The 22,376-nt window shown below is 38.6% G+C and overlaps 2 protein-coding genes across 8 annotated transcripts in view; both read right to left on the reverse strand.

The window, feature by feature from the left end:
* Positions 1–6,696, reverse strand: part of SPIDR (scaffold protein involved in DNA repair) — a 247,227-nt gene extending 240,531 nt beyond the window's left edge. The window contains exon 1 of the mRNA XM_044424170.1: positions 6,674–6,696. The gene's annotated coding sequence lies outside the window, so the exon portion shown is untranslated. The remainder of the gene's footprint in view (positions 1–6,673) is intronic.
* A 9,426-nt stretch (positions 6,697–16,122) lies between these two features.
* MAPRE2 (microtubule associated protein RP/EB family member 2) overlaps positions 16,123–22,376 on the reverse strand; it is a 114,231-nt gene continuing 107,977 nt past the window's right edge. For 6 of the 7 annotated variants that reach the window (XM_044424178.1, XM_044424177.1, XM_044424183.1 and 3 more), the window contains one exon: positions 16,123–19,146. In XM_044424178.1, the coding sequence (XP_044280113.1) occupies positions 19,075–19,146 (72 nt within the window). In that variant the 3' untranslated portion in view covers positions 16,123–19,074. The remainder of the gene's footprint in view (positions 19,147–22,376) is intronic. The other variant, XR_006414095.1, reaches the window with a different exon arrangement.

The raw sequence follows: 22,376 nt of genomic DNA on the forward strand, positions 1-22,376 counted from the left end.
ATGCTATAAATATTCAGAAGTTATATTTAGCATCAGTTTTCCAAATATAGTGTAGCCCCTAGTAATTCCTTCCACTGTCATTTCTGTAAATTCAGAATCATTCCTATATGCCACCTTTGCCTGACCTAGTACTGATTCTTATAGTATACAGTGAGCTGAATTCTAAGCTTGATGGTAATTTCTTTATGGATTGACAGATATTTTAGGTACATGGTGAAGGAATTGTGCATCAGTTCTTCAGACACAGCCATAACTCACATATAGATACTGTCGTATTAATGAACTTATTAGTCATTGTATGATAATGCCTTGCATTACTCAGCAAATTGAATGCAGGGAAAAAATAATGCTACTAACCTGTACACAGTCAGAAGGGCTTACTTCAGAGTAAGAAGACATAAAATTGCATGGCCACAATTTAAGCATGGAAATATTCCCCATTGGACATGAGTTACTTTTGAGTAAGCATTCATAAGATTGTACTATAGGAATTTTCCTCACATAAGACTGAAGTACTTTTAAGCCTCCTCCAATTTCCACCGCATCTGCGTGTTACTAGTGCCAGACAGAGCAAGTGTGAGGAAGTGGAACTGCAATCCTGCTACACATGAACTGCTGAGCTGAAGGTGGATGAACAGTCACATCCAAAGCCCTCCCCTCCAGAAGGGAGGAGAAGCACTTCCTCCCGTCCATCCAGTTCCAGGGTGTATGTTTGTGCTTACTTTTTCTCTTTCACTGGAGGGAAATATATGCCAATTTTCAGGGCTGCTGTAAATCCACCTGTATTAGAGACAGGCCCAATCCACCCCACTTTTTAATCTCTTACAGTGCAAGAGATCCATCATGAGGAACACCAGCATTGCAGTTGTTCCCACAGGGCCAGGGGTGGAGTAGCCAAAATAAGAAGCCTTGTCCAAAGACAAACCTCTCTGCCCTTGGAGAAGATCTGGATCTCCCAGGGACTACAGAGTTAAAACCTAAGTACATTGTGCCAACAAAACCTAGAATGTAATATTGGTTTTGCCTTTACATTATAGACTGAAGGAAAGCTAATTGAAGTTCCACATGCAAAGACCCCCTGCCCCAGGGTGTTTTGTTCATTTTAAAGAATACATTTGGTCATCAAATTGTGAAAAAAGCATTGTTATGTTTCACTATTAAAAAGCATCTTGAAATTTACCACATGCTGCATGTAGATGAAGAAGTGACAGGTCCTACAAGCACCAAGAACATCATGGCACATTAAATAGAATAGGGGAGAGTGAAGTTTGTTCTAGAAAAATCAAGGTAAAGCAATGGATCTTGAAAAAACAATTTCAGGAAGGTAAAAAGAGGACAACCAAATCCCAGGAAGGCTACTGTAAGACTGAAACTACCCATTCAGCTGTAAATACTTTCTCTGCATGGCTAATATCAAGCCAGCTGAATACATTTGCAAATAAAACATTTCTCCTGTTCAATCTCCTGAAAGTCAAGCAACCCCCATCCAGTTAAGTGCTGCTTTCATAGATGCTAGTGGGTTGTAGACAAAGGCAAAGGGATTTGGGTGAACCTGTTCCGAGACTTTATTTGCTGTATTATTGGTCTTATAAAACATTTTCCCCCTTCATAGGTTAAATTATCAGTTTGTGATCATTGTGGCTTTGTGAGGTTGAGGTGGGAAACCAGAGCAGGATTAAAAGGCTCCCCTACTGTTGTTTCCCAGGCTCCCCACAGGAACCATTAAGTACTAATTGGACATCCCTTAACCATTTGGTGGCATTTATTAGTCACTACTGAGCATTTGAAAGTCACTATCCCTTAGCTGCAATCAATGCTTGGTAAAAATATCCAAGCACCATTTTTCTAGTTTTTTGCACTTCTAGAAACTCAATACTTTCATGAATTGGTTTTTAACCCGCTTTACCTAATTGCTGGAACTCAAATGCACAAGGCTTCAATGGGATTTTTACAAGTGTTCAATAGCAGCATTGAGGTCTGTGGTTCAAATGCATCTGGATGAACTTCTGAAGCAAATCTGCTCCAGATGTTATTTCCTTCAGATTAAATCATCCTGTGTATTTTTAAACTAAGTATTTTATAATTATAAGAAGGGCAGTGCAAATATATTTCTCATGAAAGCAAGTTAGGGAGAGGACTAGCCTAGAGCTGTCTGTGCCTTTCAGATGCTAGTGTTTTATCTGAAGGGAGCTTTTTACAAAAGGTGGGCAGGGCATTTAGACATTCAGAGTACTACCTGCAATCTGACATGGTATAGCCCACTTTAAAGTCAATTAAATCTCTCATCAGCATCATCTAATATTTATGTAAAGCATATTATGGTAAATCAAGTGCAGGGAACCTCTTTCAACCCAAGGACCAATTCAATTTCAGAACAGCTCTCAGCAAGGCAGTGCCAGTATTTCAAAAACACCATATTTTAGCTTTATGCTTCAGTTGCCAGTAGCTAAGCCTTAGGAGACACTTCTAAACCTTTTAGAATAGGATAAAACTGTACAAGAGCTGAGAAGCTTCCAAAGGATTAGCAGTCCAGAAAAGGGAGCCAATTGTCCTCCCCCAAGTGCCTGCTAGAGACTCAGAAAGGTAATACAATTCAACAGAAAGTCACAGAGCTGCAGGATGATCTTCCCAGATTTTCCTCACAACACAAGAAATACTGGCTTTCATATGCACCATGGGTTAAACAAGTTACAGTTGCTTGCTTAAGCTGTGGCATCTGCCAGGCACCATTTGCCTTATATTGATAGCCTACTTCATGCTACAATGCTTATTGGAGGAAAGGGTCAATACCTCACCTGCCCTCCTAACAAATCAACATTGAAACAAATCTCACTTTGTAGAAGGCAAAAGGTGGCTGCCTTCACTATGCTATTCCTAGCCAATGATTACATTTCATTTAAAGAATAAACTAAAATTAGCAGTCACAGTCCATTTTAAGACTATTTGCATTCCTCTTGGTTTCTAACAAACTTGAAGATTGCAACAGGAAGTTTAGATTTAACCTCAAGCATCATTGTTTTGTCTCATTCTCTACTGTAATGCAATCCAGATGTTAAAGTGTTGTATGTGCATCAAGCTTTTATTGTAAAGGGCTCTTGAAAGGAAAGCCTAACTACAGTGCAGATCAACTACAGGCAATGCAGAGAGGAAAAAGCATGAACATATACAGGAAGATATTCAAAATACTTGATATACTTTTTTGCAGGAGATCCAGATGTTATATATAATGAAGCTGCTGACTGCTTTTAGGAAAGTAGATTAGGAAGCAATTACAATGTGAAAAATGACATCCGAGGCTTTTTAAAGGAGAAAGGTGATAATATTGGAGACAATAAACCAACTGCTGCCTACTCACTTTTGCTTGTGTCCCTCCCATCTGAAAAGACTTTAGAAACATTCACAGTTCATAGTCTCTTTGCAGTGTATTTGTGGAAACATTTAAGGCCTGCCCAAACCCAGTAGGGCATGTGAGAAATCCTGTGCCTTCGTATTTGCATTATTCTCCCCAATGGATTCAGAGGCACATGGTGGAGTTGATGCCAGTCTTTCAAACCTGTTCTATCCATGCTGCATGGCCTGCCAGCACCCAAGACTGCCTCAGGTGCATGGACGGCTGAGCTAGTGAACATCTTGTGCACTGTTGCCACCACATATAGACAGAAGGATATAGGAGCAAAAGTGCTGAAAGTCAAAAACCCACTCCAGATACTTTGAACTGCTACATAAACTCATACCATTTGTTCTGTGGTTTTGGGATTACAGAGATTGTAGTCCAAAAATATCTGGAGAGCACCTGGTTCCCTGAAGGAAGGGCAATGGTGAAGTGGGGGCAGGGGAGAAGACCTGGAGATAGACACGAGAGGTGGAGAAACAAAAATGGGTAATGGAAGGGGCAAAGACAACCACAGTGGTGTGGAAAAAGCTGTGGAAAGAAGAAAGGAGATTGCTGAAGTAGAGAACAGTTCTGGGGCATGACTTACAGGCAGGGAACAAGAACATTTGGGGGTATATGAAGAAAAGTTAACTGATCTATATTAATATGAAGAGTAAGAAAGCAGAGCTCATGCTGTAGGTACAGAAAATCAATAAAATGTATTAAACAGTTAATGCTAGCAATGGTGTTAACATGGTAATGCAGCCTCTTGAACTACTAAAAATATAGAAGTGGCTTTAGAAATAATTTGAGTTATGCATTCCTGACCCATGCAGTGATGATTAGGCAAGATAGGGTCTGTTACGTGCCTTAACAACAATGTTATTAAATTAGTGCACTGATGCTGAAATTTTAGTACTTATTACTGCCCTGACAGCATGAATTATCTTTGACATATAAAAAGCAGACATAAATTTATATTTATATTTATTAAATATAAATATTTTATATTTTTATATTTTATATTTAAATATAAAAAGCAGACTTACAACAAAGCATTACCATTCTCTGTTCAGGATATGCAATGCCATTCCAACACTCCTGTTTTTCAACCCCCACAACATGCTCAGTCCTAGTTGCACTGCCCTAGATATCCCCCGTTTATGGGCCACCCCAGATGTTCCAGCCCATAATTATTTCTGTGAACAACAGAGCTCCCTCACAGAAACTAGCAGCACTAATACAGTACCTTAGTGCCCTAGTGTGGCTCAGCTGTACTCAACCCTAAGGCAAGTTAGTCTCAGCTCAATTTAGTAAAGTCAGAAAACAAACAAAAGGTGAAAACACAGTACTCCCAGTCCAGGCAAAAAGGGCAAGCCAAAAACAAGGTCTTACCAGGAATCAGTAGCAGAAAAAATCCATCCAAGGAGAAACAAGGGCTCAAGATTCTGGGAGCTGAAAATACTGTGTTAAAAGCCAGGAACTGGGGCTTATAAGTGTCCCACTGAGGTCTCAGCTGCAGCCTATTAGAAATTTCTGGCAGCTGTTCCTATGAGGAAGGCCTTACCCACAAGTAGCATGAGGAGTCTTACTTTGCAAATGGGAACTTTCTTCTTCCCTGTCTTGAGATACCACTGATTTTGGGGACACAGTTGCCATTCAGCCTCTGCCTTGGGGCAGAGCACTTCTCCCCTTGCATAGAGAAACCATCTCTCCTAAGGGCCCTGTTCATCTGACATGTGCTGCTTTTGGATGCCCTGCCTCTGGGCATACTAGCTCCTCTGCAGAGGATTCCTCCAAACCTTTCTTTGTGTATGAGTGCTATCTATCATTTTGGAAAAGGAGGACAGGCACTCGAGAAATATAAGATTGCTATAAAGGCTACTGAATCTATTCTATGCTAATGAGCAATCTACTCTTCAGGACAAAATATTTCTAGAATTCCAAATGTTAACTGGTTCTACTTCTCCCCATATAAGCTGTTTCAGAGTTCTATGTGACAGTCAGCTTTTTCCTCAGCATGTGAGGACAATCAAAGTGGAAAGCAGAAGTTACAGAAAACCATAGGGAAGCAGAAAAATGGTATAAACTGTGCAGAAACTATTATGGGAGTAGAAACTGGTATGTGATCTAAGTCATTGGGTAGATAAGGACTTAATTATACCTGGGGTAAGCCACTGAAATCCATGGGCGTTGACTTGATTTCAGTGACCACATCTAGATTCATCTCATAGACAAGAATACAGATTCAAAGCAAACCTATAAATGTGTACTTAGGAAGAAACTGCACTGAATCAAATGGCATTATAGAATTGCAGCTTGAGAACCGTTAATCATAAGACAGCTTGGGTGACCCAGTTATTACAAATGTGAGTCTCATGTAATTGTCTAAAATATGATTGGCTTCATGCATATATGATAGACATGTAAGAAGGCAAATACATATCCAAAAACAGCCTTTCAGTGACTTGCAGACCAAAATTAAAGCAATAGCATTAACTATTTGAACTGCAAGTAGTCTAGGTCTTGGATATCTGAATGACACATGTTCTCATGTTTTAAGACCTGTAAGAAAGGGTATGTTTTGGGCACTTCTACTTTCTGAGGTGTGGCTAGAGGTCCTCCATTGTGGAATGGACTTGGTAACACCCTGCTTGCATTTATAAGGCAGATCCAGATATTTTATGGAAGATTATTATGCTCTGTTTACTGGACACAGCCTTTTGATTTGGATACTATTATTTTGAACTTTTTATTGTAAGGCACTTTAGTGGGGAGTGGTGCATAAATTAAACAAATGATTGGATCTAGAGGTACACTGGATCAATAGTACTGTTGGAAGTGGATTTCCCTGCTTTTCCTTCCCAGGGCAGCTCCAGCAGTCTCCTAGCAATGCTATGCTGATTTAAAAGACTTTGTTGAAAATGGTGAACTGTGATGTGAAAGGGAGCAGGATCTCTCAAAACTGGGCAGAGACTTTCCATGCATAATTCTGTCTCTCAGAGAAGTCAGATCCTGGATCCACTCAAAAGAATAAATTTCAAAATTTCAAAGAACAGAGCTTTCAATCCATGCTTAATCTCAAGAAGACAATGGCAAATGTTAATTACATAAGCAAAAGAATCTTCATAAAAATAACACACAATCTGAATGCACAAGATTTCAGCTATTTAAAGATAAAGACACAAGGGAAGCTATGACATGTTAGTAGCTCTAGGTAAATCTTTCCTAGATTACTTTAGACTTAAATGAAGCTTCTAAAACCAGAAGGGACTTTTAAATATTACTGGTTTTACATACCTATTATGCTTTGCAGATGCTTTAGTTCACAGTGTTCCATTTCAGACTCTGTGTGTAGCAATGCTTTGTCCTAAGAGTGACAGAATTTATGACAGAATGATTTTCATCTTGAGTGGTAGCTTTGGTCAAACAGTTTAGGCTCTGTTCCTTGAAGAGAAAAACGTGCTCTGGAATTTCCTGTTCCTGATAATATCCAGACATATTTTAGCCAATAATGGTGAGATGCTTACTAGAGGAAATTCTAGCAGATGTTCCTTTTTAAGCAGCAATTTACACTTATTCTTTTTCCTAGTAAGATGCATGTTTCAAGGTCCCAACTTAAATAACTACTGCTGTATTGGGAAAGTTACAAAATTTCTTCACTTTTCATGAACCAAAAGGGCACACTCTTACTGTGTCTCATCTGGAACTTTAAATAAATAAAGTCTTATACTCCTAAGAGGCTGGTTATCATGGCAATTTCTTTACCCTACAATTCTAGCACTTTAGCCACAACCCTGAGTTTCATATGCTTAAGCAGAGATTTTACTTTCAAACAGGATAAATCTTCAAATGTGCATCCTGATCCATAATTTTACTCCATTATCTATGCAGATCTGGACCAGTGCAAGGGTCTATTTCCTTGGCAGCTTCAGTAGCAGGGACACAAACATCTTCCTCACTGACATCTAGCCTTGTGTGAACCATTTCTCTATTGACCTTGGGGTTCTTTGGCAGTTCTTATCTCTCTTTACTTTGGTACTTCAGGTGTCACCAGTCTGGAGCTACTACTGGAATTACATTTATCCTAGAATAGCAAAATAATAAATAGCTGTCTGCACCTGAGCTAATGAGCAGGCTGTTTTGTAACCCACAAATGCTTATTCTCTCCAGATGAGAACATACCAGTTTTACCAAAAGTTTTGATAAATCTAAATACCATCCCCCACACACAGAAATAAAATCAATGAAACAAACTGAAAATACTAGTTTTAAATTCTGAAACATGCCTTAACCAACACAGTGGGATAGATAGAATCTATCTTAAAAAACTGGAAGAATTAATGGAGTCGTATAAAGTAGTCCTTAACTTTCTATGCCAGTATTGTAAAGGAGTGCTCCCCGCAAAAGTGTGGGAGATCAGAGGCAGCAAAAATGTATGAAGGCTTCATGTGTGGTGCATGCTTCCAGATGGAGAGCTCCTAGTGCTACTAATCAAAAGAAACTGTGGAGCTGTTCTGTCTTTTCCTTTTCCACATATTTTCTGGTTGCTTCTGGGAACACTGCCCATGGTTCATTACAGTATTTTCACTGGGTATTCAGACAAGAGCTGATCAGGGAACAGAACATTTTGGAGGACATTCATTCATAGGGTTGACATAAGTTGGAGATAGCTTGAGCAACAACACATTCAGATAATGACATCTTTCTTTAGTCATTGTCCCATCTTTTATCTGTTTAGTGATATGTTATCCATTCATTCTTAATGGGGAGAATCTGTTTAGGAGAAAAGATCTGGACCAGGGTTATAAATAGAAGACGACAGCATCTGCTCCCTGCCCCATAAAATTCCTTGATTGCATAATTAAAAGCTCCATCTGGTAGTATCCACAGATTGTGCCCAGCACTAGTCAAGCACACATTTGACTTCTGTATTAGGGTTGAAATCACGTGTCATTAAACTAAGTTGGTAAATCTAGCCAACAAAGAAACAAAAGGTAGGTGGCAAAACTTAACTTTGCCACTGTCCCAAAATAGACCTGAGTTTAGTTCTTGAAGTGCAGAATGATAAATTTCCAGACAACTAATGCAAGATCTGAAGTACTTCACCGGTTTATGGTTCCACTAGGTCTCACAGTCTACACAGCAACACCTGGATTACTTGTTGCATTTACTGTTTTTGTTACTACTGCTCACATCCACTATGGAATGTGGTAAAACATACTTTATAGAAATATTAATAAAGGCAACCCACATTCTAAAAGGATGACTGCCATCAAAACTGTTCCCTTTCCATCCCAGAGGATCTGAACAAAAAATAGGAAATAGAATTTGCTTCCCTTTCTAGGATGTATGACTTCCAGTCTGTTTTCTGATTTTTCTAATATTCCAGTAACTAGATCTTCTTACTACTTACTAGGTTGTTCTACCTAGTTTCCACAGTTTGAGAAACTTAATAATTTTCATGCCATTTGAGTCAGTTAACTTGTGCTGCCTGTTTGCACCTACAATTGCTACAAAGAAGTCCTTGATCCATCCCTTGTGTTTAAATCTTTTAACAATTTCTTTGTGTATCTAGTTCAATGAAATAAAAATAAAGCTTTCACTGAATGCTGCTGAGGATAAAACTGCTACAGAAACAGAGGTTGTTTTCAACCTATCACTGGTATAATCTTTGCTGATTGCTTTTTAGCAAGGCTGCATGTGGTGCTGCATATAACAGCTTCCTCCAAAAGAAAATAATCATTGCTATACATGTGAAATAGCAGCAGCAGTGCCAGCAATGCACTATATCACAATTATTAAAGTAGATTTATTTGGGTCAAATATAAGCCTTGTGATGAGAAGAAGAACTAACTTCCCTGAATCACAAATGCATGACAGTGCAAAGGGAAATCAGAATGAGGATGCTATCTTTAGTTATCTAAAGTTCATGATTAGGAGAAGATAGTGATGAGTGTCTATATTCCAACTACTCATCAAGGTGCCCTTCATTGTTACTCTTTTAGGTGAAACAGTTATGCAATTATTTCAACATCTACATCTTTTCCTTGAAAAAGGGATTAGAAGAATGAATGCAGAGGTCACAGTATCAATGCTACTGAATTCCATTTTTTGTGTACTACAGATATAGAAATGTGAAGCGAAACCTCAAAAAGTTGGGGGAGATGTTCAGAGCAAAGCAATATTATCCACCAAGTACTTCAAATATTTAAGATATGTCTTCCCATGTCATTCTATAGCACATTCCGTAAGTCCACAACTATCAGCCCTAACCAGTGTAGCCATCCATGAGGGATGATAGAAGTTGTAGGCCAAAACATCTGGATAGTGCAAGTTGGCTATCATTGCTACAAGCCACCACCCTCTTGATTCTATTTGCTTTTACTCTAATTTGCTCTCTCAATCTTCCTGAAAGAGTTCCCAGAATTTCTTTCACTTTTGGTAAAATTTGGGTTAAGATTTTGGTGACCAAGTAAGTCTTTATATTATGTACATATATTGGTGGCATATGTTATGCAGGAAGGTCACTGTTTTCCCCCAAGGACTCTTGTCTCTCCCATTTTATTCCATATTGTAAACTCGTCAAATTACCATATTTTTCCATGTATAAGACAATACTTTTTCTTAAAAATATTTATCTAAAATTGGAGTGACGTCTTATACACGAGGGGCTGAGAGGAGAACCACGCTTGTGAAGTTGCCGATGTCTTATCTCTGCAAACTGACCTCATGAGGGAAACTTCCCATTGCTGAGACAGGCTAATAGGTTTCCTCCAATCATGAGCCTTATGTAACTGACGTGAGCTGATGCTGCAGAGAGCATGTAGCCAGTGCCCAGATGCGGCAGGGAGTGGGACTCAGCAGAAGCTGTGATGCAACAGATGTTGAAGAAACTGATATGTTTCTTCTAACTAAAAGTGAAGAAGAAACCAGTGATGCAATAGAGGCTGAATAAAGTGATTTGTTTTCTGAATTTTGGGTAAGAACAGTGGGTGGCATCCTATACATGTGGGTGTCTTGTAGATGGAAAAATACGGTAGTTCATCATTTATATTTTATTTATTTATTTATATTGTGATTTATATCCTGCCTTTTTCCTACAAAGGGCTCAAGGCAGCTTACATCTCCTCCTCCATCTGATCCCCACAACAACAACCCTGCGAGGTAGGTTGGGCTGAGAGTCTGTGACTGGCCCAAAGTCACCCAGTTGGCTCCATGGCTGAGCGGGGACTAGAACCCAGATCCTCTGAGTCCCGGTCCCATGCTCTTAACCACTACACCACACTGGCTCTCATCACAAGTTTAGGCAAAAAAGGCAAAATTAAAGCAAGCTAAATCACACAGGGAGTGCATTAAATACTTGCCAATATTTCTGTGCAAAGAAATATTGAACCTCTTTAACTGTACATTCGGTAATTACTATGGATGCAACTTTTTCCCATAGCCTAGCTCCAATATAAGCAGCCATATTATTCCATGTACATTCATGAAATATGAAAGTTACAATTTCTAGTTACAATTTCCAGTAGGTACCATAGAACTTATGTTTCTCATCCTGTCCTAAGAAGCACTTAGAATTAAGTCCAGATTTATCTCCTTTCTTGTCAGTTTCATGACCAGGTGTACTAGGGCACAGTTGTAGAGTTTATCAGGAAATTGTACCTCTGTGTTTTCAGTGGAACACACATTTATCCAGCCCGTGTAAGGTCAATTGAAGTCACTTATTACTATCACACTTTTTTCTTTGGATGTCTCCCCAGTTTCATTCTTCCTTTTAAGATCATCCTGTAAGTCTGTATTAGCTAGATCTAAAATATTTAAAACAGTGCATAAATGGCATTTACACCCCACTAAATACAGAAAATTAACAAGTTATCTGAGATGTGTTGTTGAAACTGTGGTTTAAGGAGTTCACTTGAACATGTTGATATTTTATTGGAAGATCAAATCTTCTTGGGACAAAGTAATACAGTGGATGAGTAGGGTAACACAAGAAAAGATAACTCCTAATGAAATTTTATTATTGTTTTCATTGTTCAGTGGTGAGGATGTAGGGCTGTGTTATGAAGAATTGGTGGCAGTACTGTTGGGAGTTGTGAGAACTAAGATCACTAGATCATGGGAAAATGCCCAAGGTTCTCATTTTAGAAATGACAAAGAAATTAACCAGATGCTTTCATCTAGCTAGAGTGGAAATAAAGATAATTTTGTAACAACCTGGTAAACATTCTTAATATTTTTCTAATAACTCAATGAAAAAACAGATCCCCATTAATCAGTTTGATTTTTGAAATAATAGATATTAATCTGGCATAGAAACAGACTAATTAATAAGAGACTAATTACATTATTTATAGTTATTTAAGTAACATTGCAAATGTGCATTAAATGTTATTCTCTACATTAGAGAATAAGCAAACAAGCAACCAAACAAATGATCACCCTAAGAATAGTATGACCTCAGTTCTACCTTTTGTGGGATGGCGTTGTCAGCTACCTATTGATTTTTGTGGATGTGTCTTTCCCTCTTGAAGTTTCTTGTTTGACACAGTGCTCCTTGAGGTACTGAGTGACACTGTCCACAGTACACCCTTCCCACCTTATTTTTCAAAAGAATTTGTATCTGAAGATGACTGTATTTCACTGTTTCTCTCTATTCCTCATGTACAGGCTAACTTTGGAGAATTTATAATCACAATATTCCTTTTTAATGGCTAGAATACTGTTAAATTAGGAATGTTCTCTTTCCAGGCCCAAGTAGTAAACTGTAATAGGAGATGATCCAATATAGAGTATTTTTGAGAAAATAGGTGAATCCTGCTTGAAACTGTGACTACAATTCTATTCACAATTACCTGGAAGTCCCATTCAACTCCACAGGACTCACTTTTGAATATACAGTCATAGGATTGCACTGCAAGATAACCAGTATTATCTATGTACTGTTTAAGCAATTCACTGTTGTTCCTTGGATTTATACTGCACCCATTTTGCATCTTTTATGCAAAAGATCATGTGCTCATACCTCTAGGCCAGCAATAGGCAATTTGGTGTCCACCAGATGTTTTGGACAACAATCTCCATAATTCCCAAGTTTTGTTCATGCAAACTGAGGCTTAGGTGTTGTAGTTCAGGACATCTGGAGGAGGTTAACTATGCTATAATATTGCATACTTCATTATAAAGTGTTGGCAGGAATCTTAGAAGTATGATCTCAAAGGTTAAGTGCAGTCTACTGAAACGTGGTAAATTTAGCCCCTCTAAGTTTCAATCAGCATGGCCAATAGTCAGGAATACTGAGACTTGTGGTCTAAAATGTAAAGAGCAATATGTTAAGGAATGTTGGTTTAGTGCAACATAATGGCTGTATCTGCTAAAGTTCTTTAAATCTGATTTGCTAATTGTGCCATAATAGAAACCAGTATGCAAATATTGATACTGGAAGATCAAAACCAGCTATATAGGTGAGAGCTCTCGAGACAGGCAATTTTAATTCACACTGACCATAGCAGCAATCAATTTGTGCTTCTACATTTAAAAAGAAATGGACATATATTTCCACCATTTCATAGCTATATTTCAAAACAGGGTGTTAAAACATTGTTTAATGGGAGTATTAGTGACTTGATCAGATATACAGAAGAGTGAACTACAGGGTTATATAAATACTTATACATTTTACATAATCTCTGAGCTGAGGAAATAGTCTTCCATTCATATAATTATTTATATAGCAGAAAATAACTTGGTATCCAAACACTGTACTTTTAAATGCGGTTTTAAGATTTGAGTTTGTGTCACTAGGAGTCTCTCATTTGCACTACTGAATTTCCTCTGATGTAGTTAATGTACTGAATCCACCTGCCTACATTAACTAATTTTGAATTTATGTGCATGTAAAACCCAGAATGTGTTGTGGAATGTAATATAGTGACAGATAAAAAGGCTTAAACTGAAGCCTGTTACTTTACATATGGGACTATCAACTGTCAGTTATCACAGTTCCAGAGGAAACCCACAGTTTATATACCAGACAGGAAACTAAAGGAGGCCAGGTTTTAGCTGGCTAGTTAATAAACAATTTTATTATTTGTGTATACTGCCCAGAGAGCTTCAGCTATAGGGCAGCAAAGCAATGAAAAATGAATGAATGAATGAATGAATGAATGAATGAATGAATGAATGAATGAATGTTTAAAATGGCAGGTCAGTTCAGTTAGTGTGGCAGGTTCAGGCAAAGGGCTTGAAAAAGACAAAGCAGCAGCAGAACCAAAAGACTGGTTGGAATCACTGAAGACAACAGTTAGCAACCAAAGGAAGATGCCAGATATCGTGCTCCAGGAAAGCTCTAAAAGGAATGAAAGAAGTTGGCTTAAAGGATGAAGACTATTTCAGAAGAAACAACTGAGTGGCTTTTTTTGCTTTGTCATGATTGTCAAGCCTCTGACCAGAACAAAGACCCCAATCATCAATCCAAAGGGAGACTGCAGCCAAGAAGTTAGAAGACCAAGACTTGAAGGGCAGCAATGAAGAAATAAGAAAAAATCAAGTGTAAGCACATTTTACTGGACACCAAAGTTAAGATCATCCAAACTCCTGTATTTTCAATCACTATGTATGAATATGAAAGCTGGCCAGTGAAGAAAGCTGATAGGAAGAAAATTGATACGTCTGAAACATAGTGCTGGAGGAGAGCTTTGCAAATACCCTGGATTGACATAAGGATGAACAAGTGGGTCCTAGAGCAAATCATGCTAGAAGCTGCCCTGGAAGAAAACATGATGAAACTGAAGCTGTTGTATTTTTGTGCTTAAGAGAAGGAAAAACTCATTGCAGAATTCAATAATGCTAAGGAAAGGAAAAGGGAGAAGAGCAAGATGAAATACGAGAGGAATTGACTGCATAAAGGGCACCACAGTCTTGAATTTACAAGAGCTTACCAGGTCTTTGAAGAATGGGACAAGCTGATGACATGGATCAACAATATTAACCATGATTAAGTGCATTTTTTATTTATGGTATGACTAATCAACTGCTAATTTCTCCACATTCTTCAGATATTTTAAATAGTTTCTTCTGTCCAACAGTCATTAAAACAGTCATCATCTATAGATAAGAATTCTTAAAACAAGCCACGCAGCATATTTCCATCAAGAACCTAGTTAGTAATTAATTAATTATAAACTGCCCAACAACAAATGTTTCAGTAATTTGAGAAAATTCCTGAAAAGTTTGGTGTTCACTAATGGGGCAAGGCAATCGATTTTAAACTCTATTGTTTTACCTGGTGGCATCCCAATCCAGAGAACAGTTGAATGCAATTTTAAATTTCCAGTGAAATCTTTTCTGAGATAAGTATGCACAAGTTTCTAATGCTAAGTTCTCACTTTCCTTCAACCTACTTTGAAACTGTATTGAAACAAGAATAACCAGATAACCCACATGAAACAATTATTGCTGCACCGTATATTTTTTGAGAGAGGAAGAAAGAAAATTCCCAAGACCTCATTCCTGTATGTATTTAACCACAAATTCCTTTCACAATTCTTTCTTAACTTAATCAGTCCCATCACACAACACACCAGCGTGTTTGCAGAATTGAGAAAGACAAATTGGCCACCTAGCTTATTTTGGTGTCCTGTACACGCTGGTCGCATGTTGCCAATGTTTTCCAAACCACTTGTACCCATCTTAAGCACACAACAAATAAACCCCAGAACTCATGTTTCCTCCTAAGATTCCAGGTTGGTTTATTAATGATCACATCCAGTCAGGAAAATTAAAGTAATTTGCAACATGCATCGGGCACTACAGTGGTTTATTTCCATCCCTTATTATGCAACCCTACCCAATACGTCTGGTATGCAAAATTATCACAATGCAAACAAGCTGTGGCAGCCTATTGTTGAACTGAATGTTATATTCCCCTCAAACAAGCCATGTTGTTTGGGTTTGGATGACATGACAAGCCATGCCCAATGTACTTGCAGCTTAGACAAGTCACTATGGATGCTTTAAGTTTGTAATGTTCATGCCGAGTCAGAGTCTGCTTTTTGTACATTTTTGGGAAACCTGCTTTGAACACAGATGATGCAACCTGTAAAGTTTGGGATCTTTGCAATGCAACAATTAGACAGCTTAGATGAATGCTGCCGAGATGGGGGGCATCAGACAATGTGATTTTGCAGGGGATATAATGCAAATTGATCTTGGATATAGCAACTACTACTGAGCATCAGTATACGCAATAACATTTTTTCTTGTTAGAGATAGTTCCCTGTAAACTTCCCCCATCTCCACACACAGCACAGATATGCACATGGGCTCCCTATATGGAAGGAATGGCTTTTGCAACTCTGTAACTGCATTATACTATTTCTAGAGCTTTATTTGGATTCAGATTCTTAAGAGTGCAATTGAATGCATGTTTAGACAGTAAAAAGCCTTAGAATTTGCTGAGAGTTGTACCATCTAAGTGTGCATAGGATTGCACAGGATTGCACCCTTGGGCTTTAAAAAAATTACCGTCACAGTAGATTCAGTGCTCTGCAAGAAGCGTCTCTTTATTACCATTTGTTTCGTCCCAAGATGTGCTGCAGGAAAGGAAACGTGTTACATCCATTGTGTAACTAACTAGCTTTTGAGTATTAAGTGGCTGGCTTTGACTAAGCTCAAAATGCCTGAATGGTACCTTTCAGAAATCAAAACACCCAACGAACTCATGAAGGTCTATTGAGATAAACAGATTGTAACATATACTTTTTTTATTAAATAAGTAAAAAGATAAACGCAAGTCAAGTTATTCACATATTCAGAGACAAAAAAGAGTCTATCATGCGACAACTGGTGGGTAACGCAAAATGATTAATACAGCTGAATAAGACCTTTTGCATCTATTATGTCATTACTTATCTATTTATAATTAACAATACATATGTTTACATTCCTTTCAGTTTACATTTAATATATAACCAAAGCTTTATGGTGTGCTATTTAGTAAAAGTAATTACAGATGCATATTAAAACTGTAACGGAATAACAGGGTTACTCACCATAGAGTGGAGGGGGAATCTTCTCTCCCTTTCCAGAGTCTCTCACTCCCCTCAGCACAACTAGCAGATTAGGATTTACACTGGGATGAACAACTTGTAGCCCTCCAGATGTTCTGATCTACAACTTCCATCAGCCCTAGCCACCATAGCCAATGGTGAGAAATCATGGGAGTTATTATTTATTAAAAGCTTTTGTATGCCATCCCATTACACAAGATTTCAGGTCGGCTCATTATTATACAGGATCTCAGGAGTTGTAGGGCAAAGTATCTGGAGGGCCACAAGTTGCCTACTTCTGCTTTGCACATGCACACCCTTCTTTGCTTTCTCATCTTCCAATCTCCTAGGCCAGCCACTTCCTTTCTCCCAACAGAACAAAAAAATGGTTGAGGGAAACCAATGCACAAATTAGTTATGCAAAAAGAACAGATGGAAACTACGATATATAACCCTCCCTTCACTCACACTAGCACACACACTTTGAAGTGACAGGACCAAGGGGCAAAGAAGCTTTAATGGGAACTATCTAAGAACAAAGACGCCCAGAAAGCGCTTTCAAAGGAAGTGTTCTGAAGATCTGCACAAGAGGAAAAAGAAACACAAATACAATCAGTGGTGATGAAGCGGTGCTTAAAGGCTGGTTCATATTTTTTTTAACTATTGGACATTCCCTGTGATTGCAGTGGGCATATTGGAGACAGTGTAACTAGTAATAATCATCATGGTAATTTTAAAACCAACTACACCTTCTTTCTCTGCTGTATCATGACATGATACTAATCCTTCTGAAAGCAACTGTGTTTTGTAATTTTTTATGCATAAAGCCTTTATATGAAGCCAAATCACTTCTGTTATCAATATACAAGAAGTTAACTACCTATGGTCAAGTTATTTTGATTTTCACAGTAATGAGGTGGTATATGATAGGGGTAAGCTATGTAAACAATTTCCACCTGGCTATAATTTTGTTGAGCTAAGTGAGTTAAGAAAATAACAAAATAAAAAAGTTTGAACATTTAAAAGAATTAACTATAAACACTACCTGAGCTGCCACTAAATAAGGGTCACTCTTTTGCAGGAGGCTTCTACAAGAATAGACAATTTCTTTAAAGATGCAAGGGAATCTTGTATGTGTACATGAAAGTAGGAAATCACCGCTAACTCTTGATGAAATAGCTTTGTTTGCAAGGCTGTATGGAAGCCTTCCGTAGCCGCGACCTTCAGTAACGGCTACTGTTCTTATTTTTTATTAGATTCCTGTCAGTGTACTTGCCTAGTCAGATAAGCAGCCAAAATTCAGGAGTGAAACAGCAAACTGGGAAAACCACTGGGGAAAAAGAATGACCATCCTCCCCAAAACCAACAACAGTTATAACTAGACCAAGAAAGTATGCAATTTTAGTTTAAGAAATTAGGAATGTAAAGATTTGCTATAGCTCTATTATAAAATCTCATCATCTAAGTGCAAGTTCAGCAAGAAGGGTAATATTAAAACAGGTGGCAATAAATGTTTCTCAAAGCAAACAATTTGCTTCTGTGCCTTGCCAATTCATTCAGTAGTCAGACAGATAGACAAAAGATCTGCTCTTATATTGTGTTAATGTATCTTTATGACCGAGCATGCTTGAAAACTGGCATTAGCATCTGTGTGGAAAGGTCATCACTGAACAATACATTTCAAAGATGGATGTATAGAATGACTTTGGGAAAAGAAAACTATGTATGATTGTGCTTGTAAATATTTTGGCATGCCCAATCCTACAATAAAAATGTGTTTATCCACCACATTCACAAAAGGAAAATGGCAAATCCTCATAATCTCCATTTCCTTAAGTAGTCTAAGTCCAAGTGACATGGGAAGGTACCAATATAGTAGTGAAGACTTTTATAGACTCCTAACTGACAGACACTGAATATGGAATTGAAACAGGAAAAACATTTCTAGCAGCAGGGACAATGTCACAAAGCTCTCAGTGTAAGAGTTAGACAGGTATATATGCATCTTCCAGATATAAAAGACTGCAGTTTTCTAACATGCTTTGGTGTACAACATTGGGAGGATTATAGTTCATGGTGTTTTGCTTTTCTTCTTAATTAGGAAAAATTTGCTTCCTTATGTGTCATAAGGAAAGGGAAGAAATATATTTTGGCTATTACTTCAGTTGATTTTCCTGCCTCACACAGACTGACCCAGTTTATGCCCAAGTGGATCAAATTACCATGACATGTGAGAAAGCAAACAGAATAGCACTTTATCATAAGAGATGCCCATATAAATAGTTTTGAACAAATTACAAATGTATCATACTTAAGACAAAAGGAAAAATAAATATATTATATATATATATATGTATATATATATATATTTAAAAAGCTGAACAAATCTCAAGCAGCCAAATAGTGAAGTTGCAGTGGCAGAAATTGGGAACAAAGCCCAGAGACCTTCTCAGGTGCATACCCTGATAAGAAGACTTCTGCAAACACATCTTGGCAAAGGATGGGTACAGAATGCAGCAGCTGGCTGACACTCACTATGGTACATTTATGTTAATGGCAGACTGAGAGTGATTGGTTTCAAGTCTGAGGCCACACACGTTCCTTCTTCAGAAGAAAGTTCCCACATAACATTAAAAGAGTGCCAGACAATCAGTATTCTTCCTGCTGCTGGGGCTGTTCATGAACCTGTTCTTCACCTTCATGTTCTTCTGTGTGGCTCTCCTATAAGTTTAATGTAGAGACAAAAATTAATAAATCCATTAATTCATGGAACAAACCTTAACCAATAATATACTGAAAATACTGATGTGAGATTCGTTACCCATGTTCTGTTGGAAATGTAAGTTGTTAGTTGAATTGTTAATCAGACATTTCTGAACTTTTAAAGAAGCCTTCACTAGTAGGGCAGTTTAAATGGCAAATTAAGTAAGAGGTCCAGCATTACTCATGTAGATTTCAGGAATTTGTGTTGGAAGAGAGATATAAAAGCAGGATGCTGGAAATGATGGGATCTGAATTTCAGGTGTTCTTCAGCATATTTTACCCATTTGAATCAGTTATATTTCTACTAATCTGACACAGAGTTCAAAAGCATACTTCTATGCATACCTAGACAGGAAAAAAGTTGACTGGAAGTTGTAGGTCTTATTTTCTGTCTTAATGCGCAAAGGATTGCACTTTATGGCTATCAAGTTCATCACATTTTCAATGAAGGCATATTTATTTTGATATAATAGTTTATCTTCCCTTAAGAAGCATTTTGAATTCTAGTATCAACTCCTGTGGCTGCTATTACTAAGTGGGAAAACCATACCTAACAACAAAGGAATTGTATGCACTGCTGCAATCTCTGAAGAATTTTCTGATGGAAGAAAGATTGCTTTCTGTTTCCTTGTTAAAAATGTGAATAGTTCTTAAATTGTAAATATACACTTGTGAAGTTGGGTACAGAGTTAAGACACAGGGACGGAACATGGAATATATATCTTTATTTGTGACCTACTTGCCTCCACCAACGCCAGGTCAAATGCCAGTCTTGTTGAAAATAATCATTTCCCTAAAAAAATTACTACACAGTTAATGTCTGTCCTATATTTCTAGCATCCAGAATACAGCTGAACCACTGCTTTTTATTAAAGGTTCTGTTCCTGTTAATAAGGTCCTGTTTCCAGCAAATTTTAAGGGTACAGTACTAGGGATTGTTATGCTTGTTATAACTGGGAATGCTGTCTATACGGTGTGTGTTTGTGGGGGGTGGGTACAGGTGGGAAGAACATGTCATTTGCATTCGCAGGGCAACCAGACAATTCTTGCTGCCTTCCCCTGGTATTTTGTGGTGACAGGCAATGAAATGCTTACTGCAGTGTATAGACAGAAAAGGAGCACTGCCCAGTTACTTGGGCAAAGAGAGGGTGCATTCCTTCTCATTCAAAGCAAAAGCGAGAACGATGCTTCCTGCCAACACCCAACTGGCTATGTGACAGCACCATGTTGGCAGCATGATCTCAGACAGAATTACTTCATTGCAGAAACTGGTGGGATATGAATGCATAGATTTATGGTCGTGGTAAATCCAAGAAATATCACCATGCTCGCAGAAACAGCTTTTTGGTTCTTATGCAAGCCATTCATTACTTCATGTATGGTCTGTCAGGCATAAACATGAAAAGTAGACAGGGAAACACTGGTTTGGATGCACCACTGGTTGAACTTGGAACATTATATAGGAAAGTATATGCCCTTAGAAACTAGGCAAGCTCCTCACATTCATGGAACAACATGTAAACTTATAAAAATCAAAAACTTCAACTCTGGAAAAACAACTGATGTTTTTACCCAGTATCTTTTTGAGATGAGGACAAACATGATAATTTAACCTGGCCTCTTTTTACACTATTTTTACAAGTTCGGCATATTAAAGAATTAAACATTCTCCCTCAAAGCATGGAATCCATTTTACTTGAATACACTGACTACCTAAAATTTCCAGAATATCTACAGAATAGACAACCTGAAGTAGATGGACAAAGTTTATTTTGCACCAGTGCTTGTTTTGACAGTTCTGTAAAGATTGTTACACATTCATCGACTGATTCTGTTTGAATACATGAACAACATGCAAGTAAGCATACAAGCAGTGGCAATTCTTCCCTTCTTCCTAACCCAGTTTCTACAGCGCTGTTGAGTCTATATCTCAGAAGTGTCAAGAAACATTGGGCTAAACCTGTGAACCATAACGTTCCGTGGTTGCTGTGGAATTTAAAGGCTCTCAAAAGATAAGCATGTAACCATGAAAACTGCAGAGTTCATTCCTGTGCAGTAATGTGAAGAACAGTAATGTGATTACCCCAGACATAACAAAAGGATATACAAAAGGGAACAAAAGCTCCCTCCCTCCTCCCCCCGAACATCTGCCGCACTCCACGGCTCGGACCACCTGCCGCGCCATCGCCGCCGCCGGACTAGGGCAAACCGCCGAGCCGGGGGCCAGCTGACGCCGCTCCTGTGGCCATCGCTGGGCCACCCCGGGCACGGAGGACGCCAGGGCCACGCCAGGCCCGCCGATGGTGCGGAGGAGGGCGCCGCCATCTTGCCGCTGGACGGGTTTCCGTGCCCCTCCCTGCTCCCCCCCCGTCAGTGCCGGTGAGGGATACGCCAGATTGGGGCGGGGCACGCGGGCGGGCGCCAGCTTAACCCACCGGACACGGCTTGTGGCCGGTGCCGCCGTTTGTGGCCATTCGTGGCTGTGCGGGGCTGGCTGGCGGGGGACTAGGTTGGTGGGGGGGGGGGGTTTAATTTTTTTGGGGGGGGGAAATGGGGAGTTTTTGATTGTTTTTATAATTTTATTGTATTTTAATTTGTTTTTATGGAGTTGTCCCTGGCCATGTCGACGTTTGTGTTTCCTGGGGAGCGCGTGGGCGCCGCCATTAGGGTGGTCATGGGCAATGGACATTACAGTGGTGGGGGCTTAAAGTGTCCGCGTAGGAGGAGGAGGGACAGATAGCTGACACCTGTCCCTCCTTCTGGTTTTGCCCCCACGTAGAGGGTTCCAGGTAGTCTTGTCAACTCAAACTAAGTGTATACCATGTGTCTTAAACTAAAATAGGTAGCATTGGTACACTAATAAAGATGGCAGATTATATCACACTAAATAGATTTTTTTTTTCAGTTAACTGAAACATATATTTTTTAACTTTAAAGATGGAATTTCACAGTTTCCCATCAATATTGTGGATTTTATTTTTCAAATTTTGTTGAGGATGAAAGTTAGTGTTGCTGTGTTTCAGGATTTATTTATTGTTGATTGCCCAGAGTACCCTTTTGCTCCTTGCTGAACTGTATAGCTGAGGGTCAAATTGTTGTCAGGAGAGTTTTCTTTCCACAGGGTCAAAAAAAAGTGAGAATTTTATTTATTTATTTATTTATTTATTTATTTAGAAAATTTCTATGCT

This window comes from Varanus komodoensis, unplaced genomic scaffold, assembly GCF_004798865.1.
Source record: "Varanus komodoensis strain SLA01 unplaced genomic scaffold, ASM479886v1 scaffold14_1, whole genome shotgun sequence".
Lineage (NCBI taxonomy): Eukaryota > Metazoa > Chordata > Lepidosauria > Squamata > Varanidae > Varanus > Varanus komodoensis.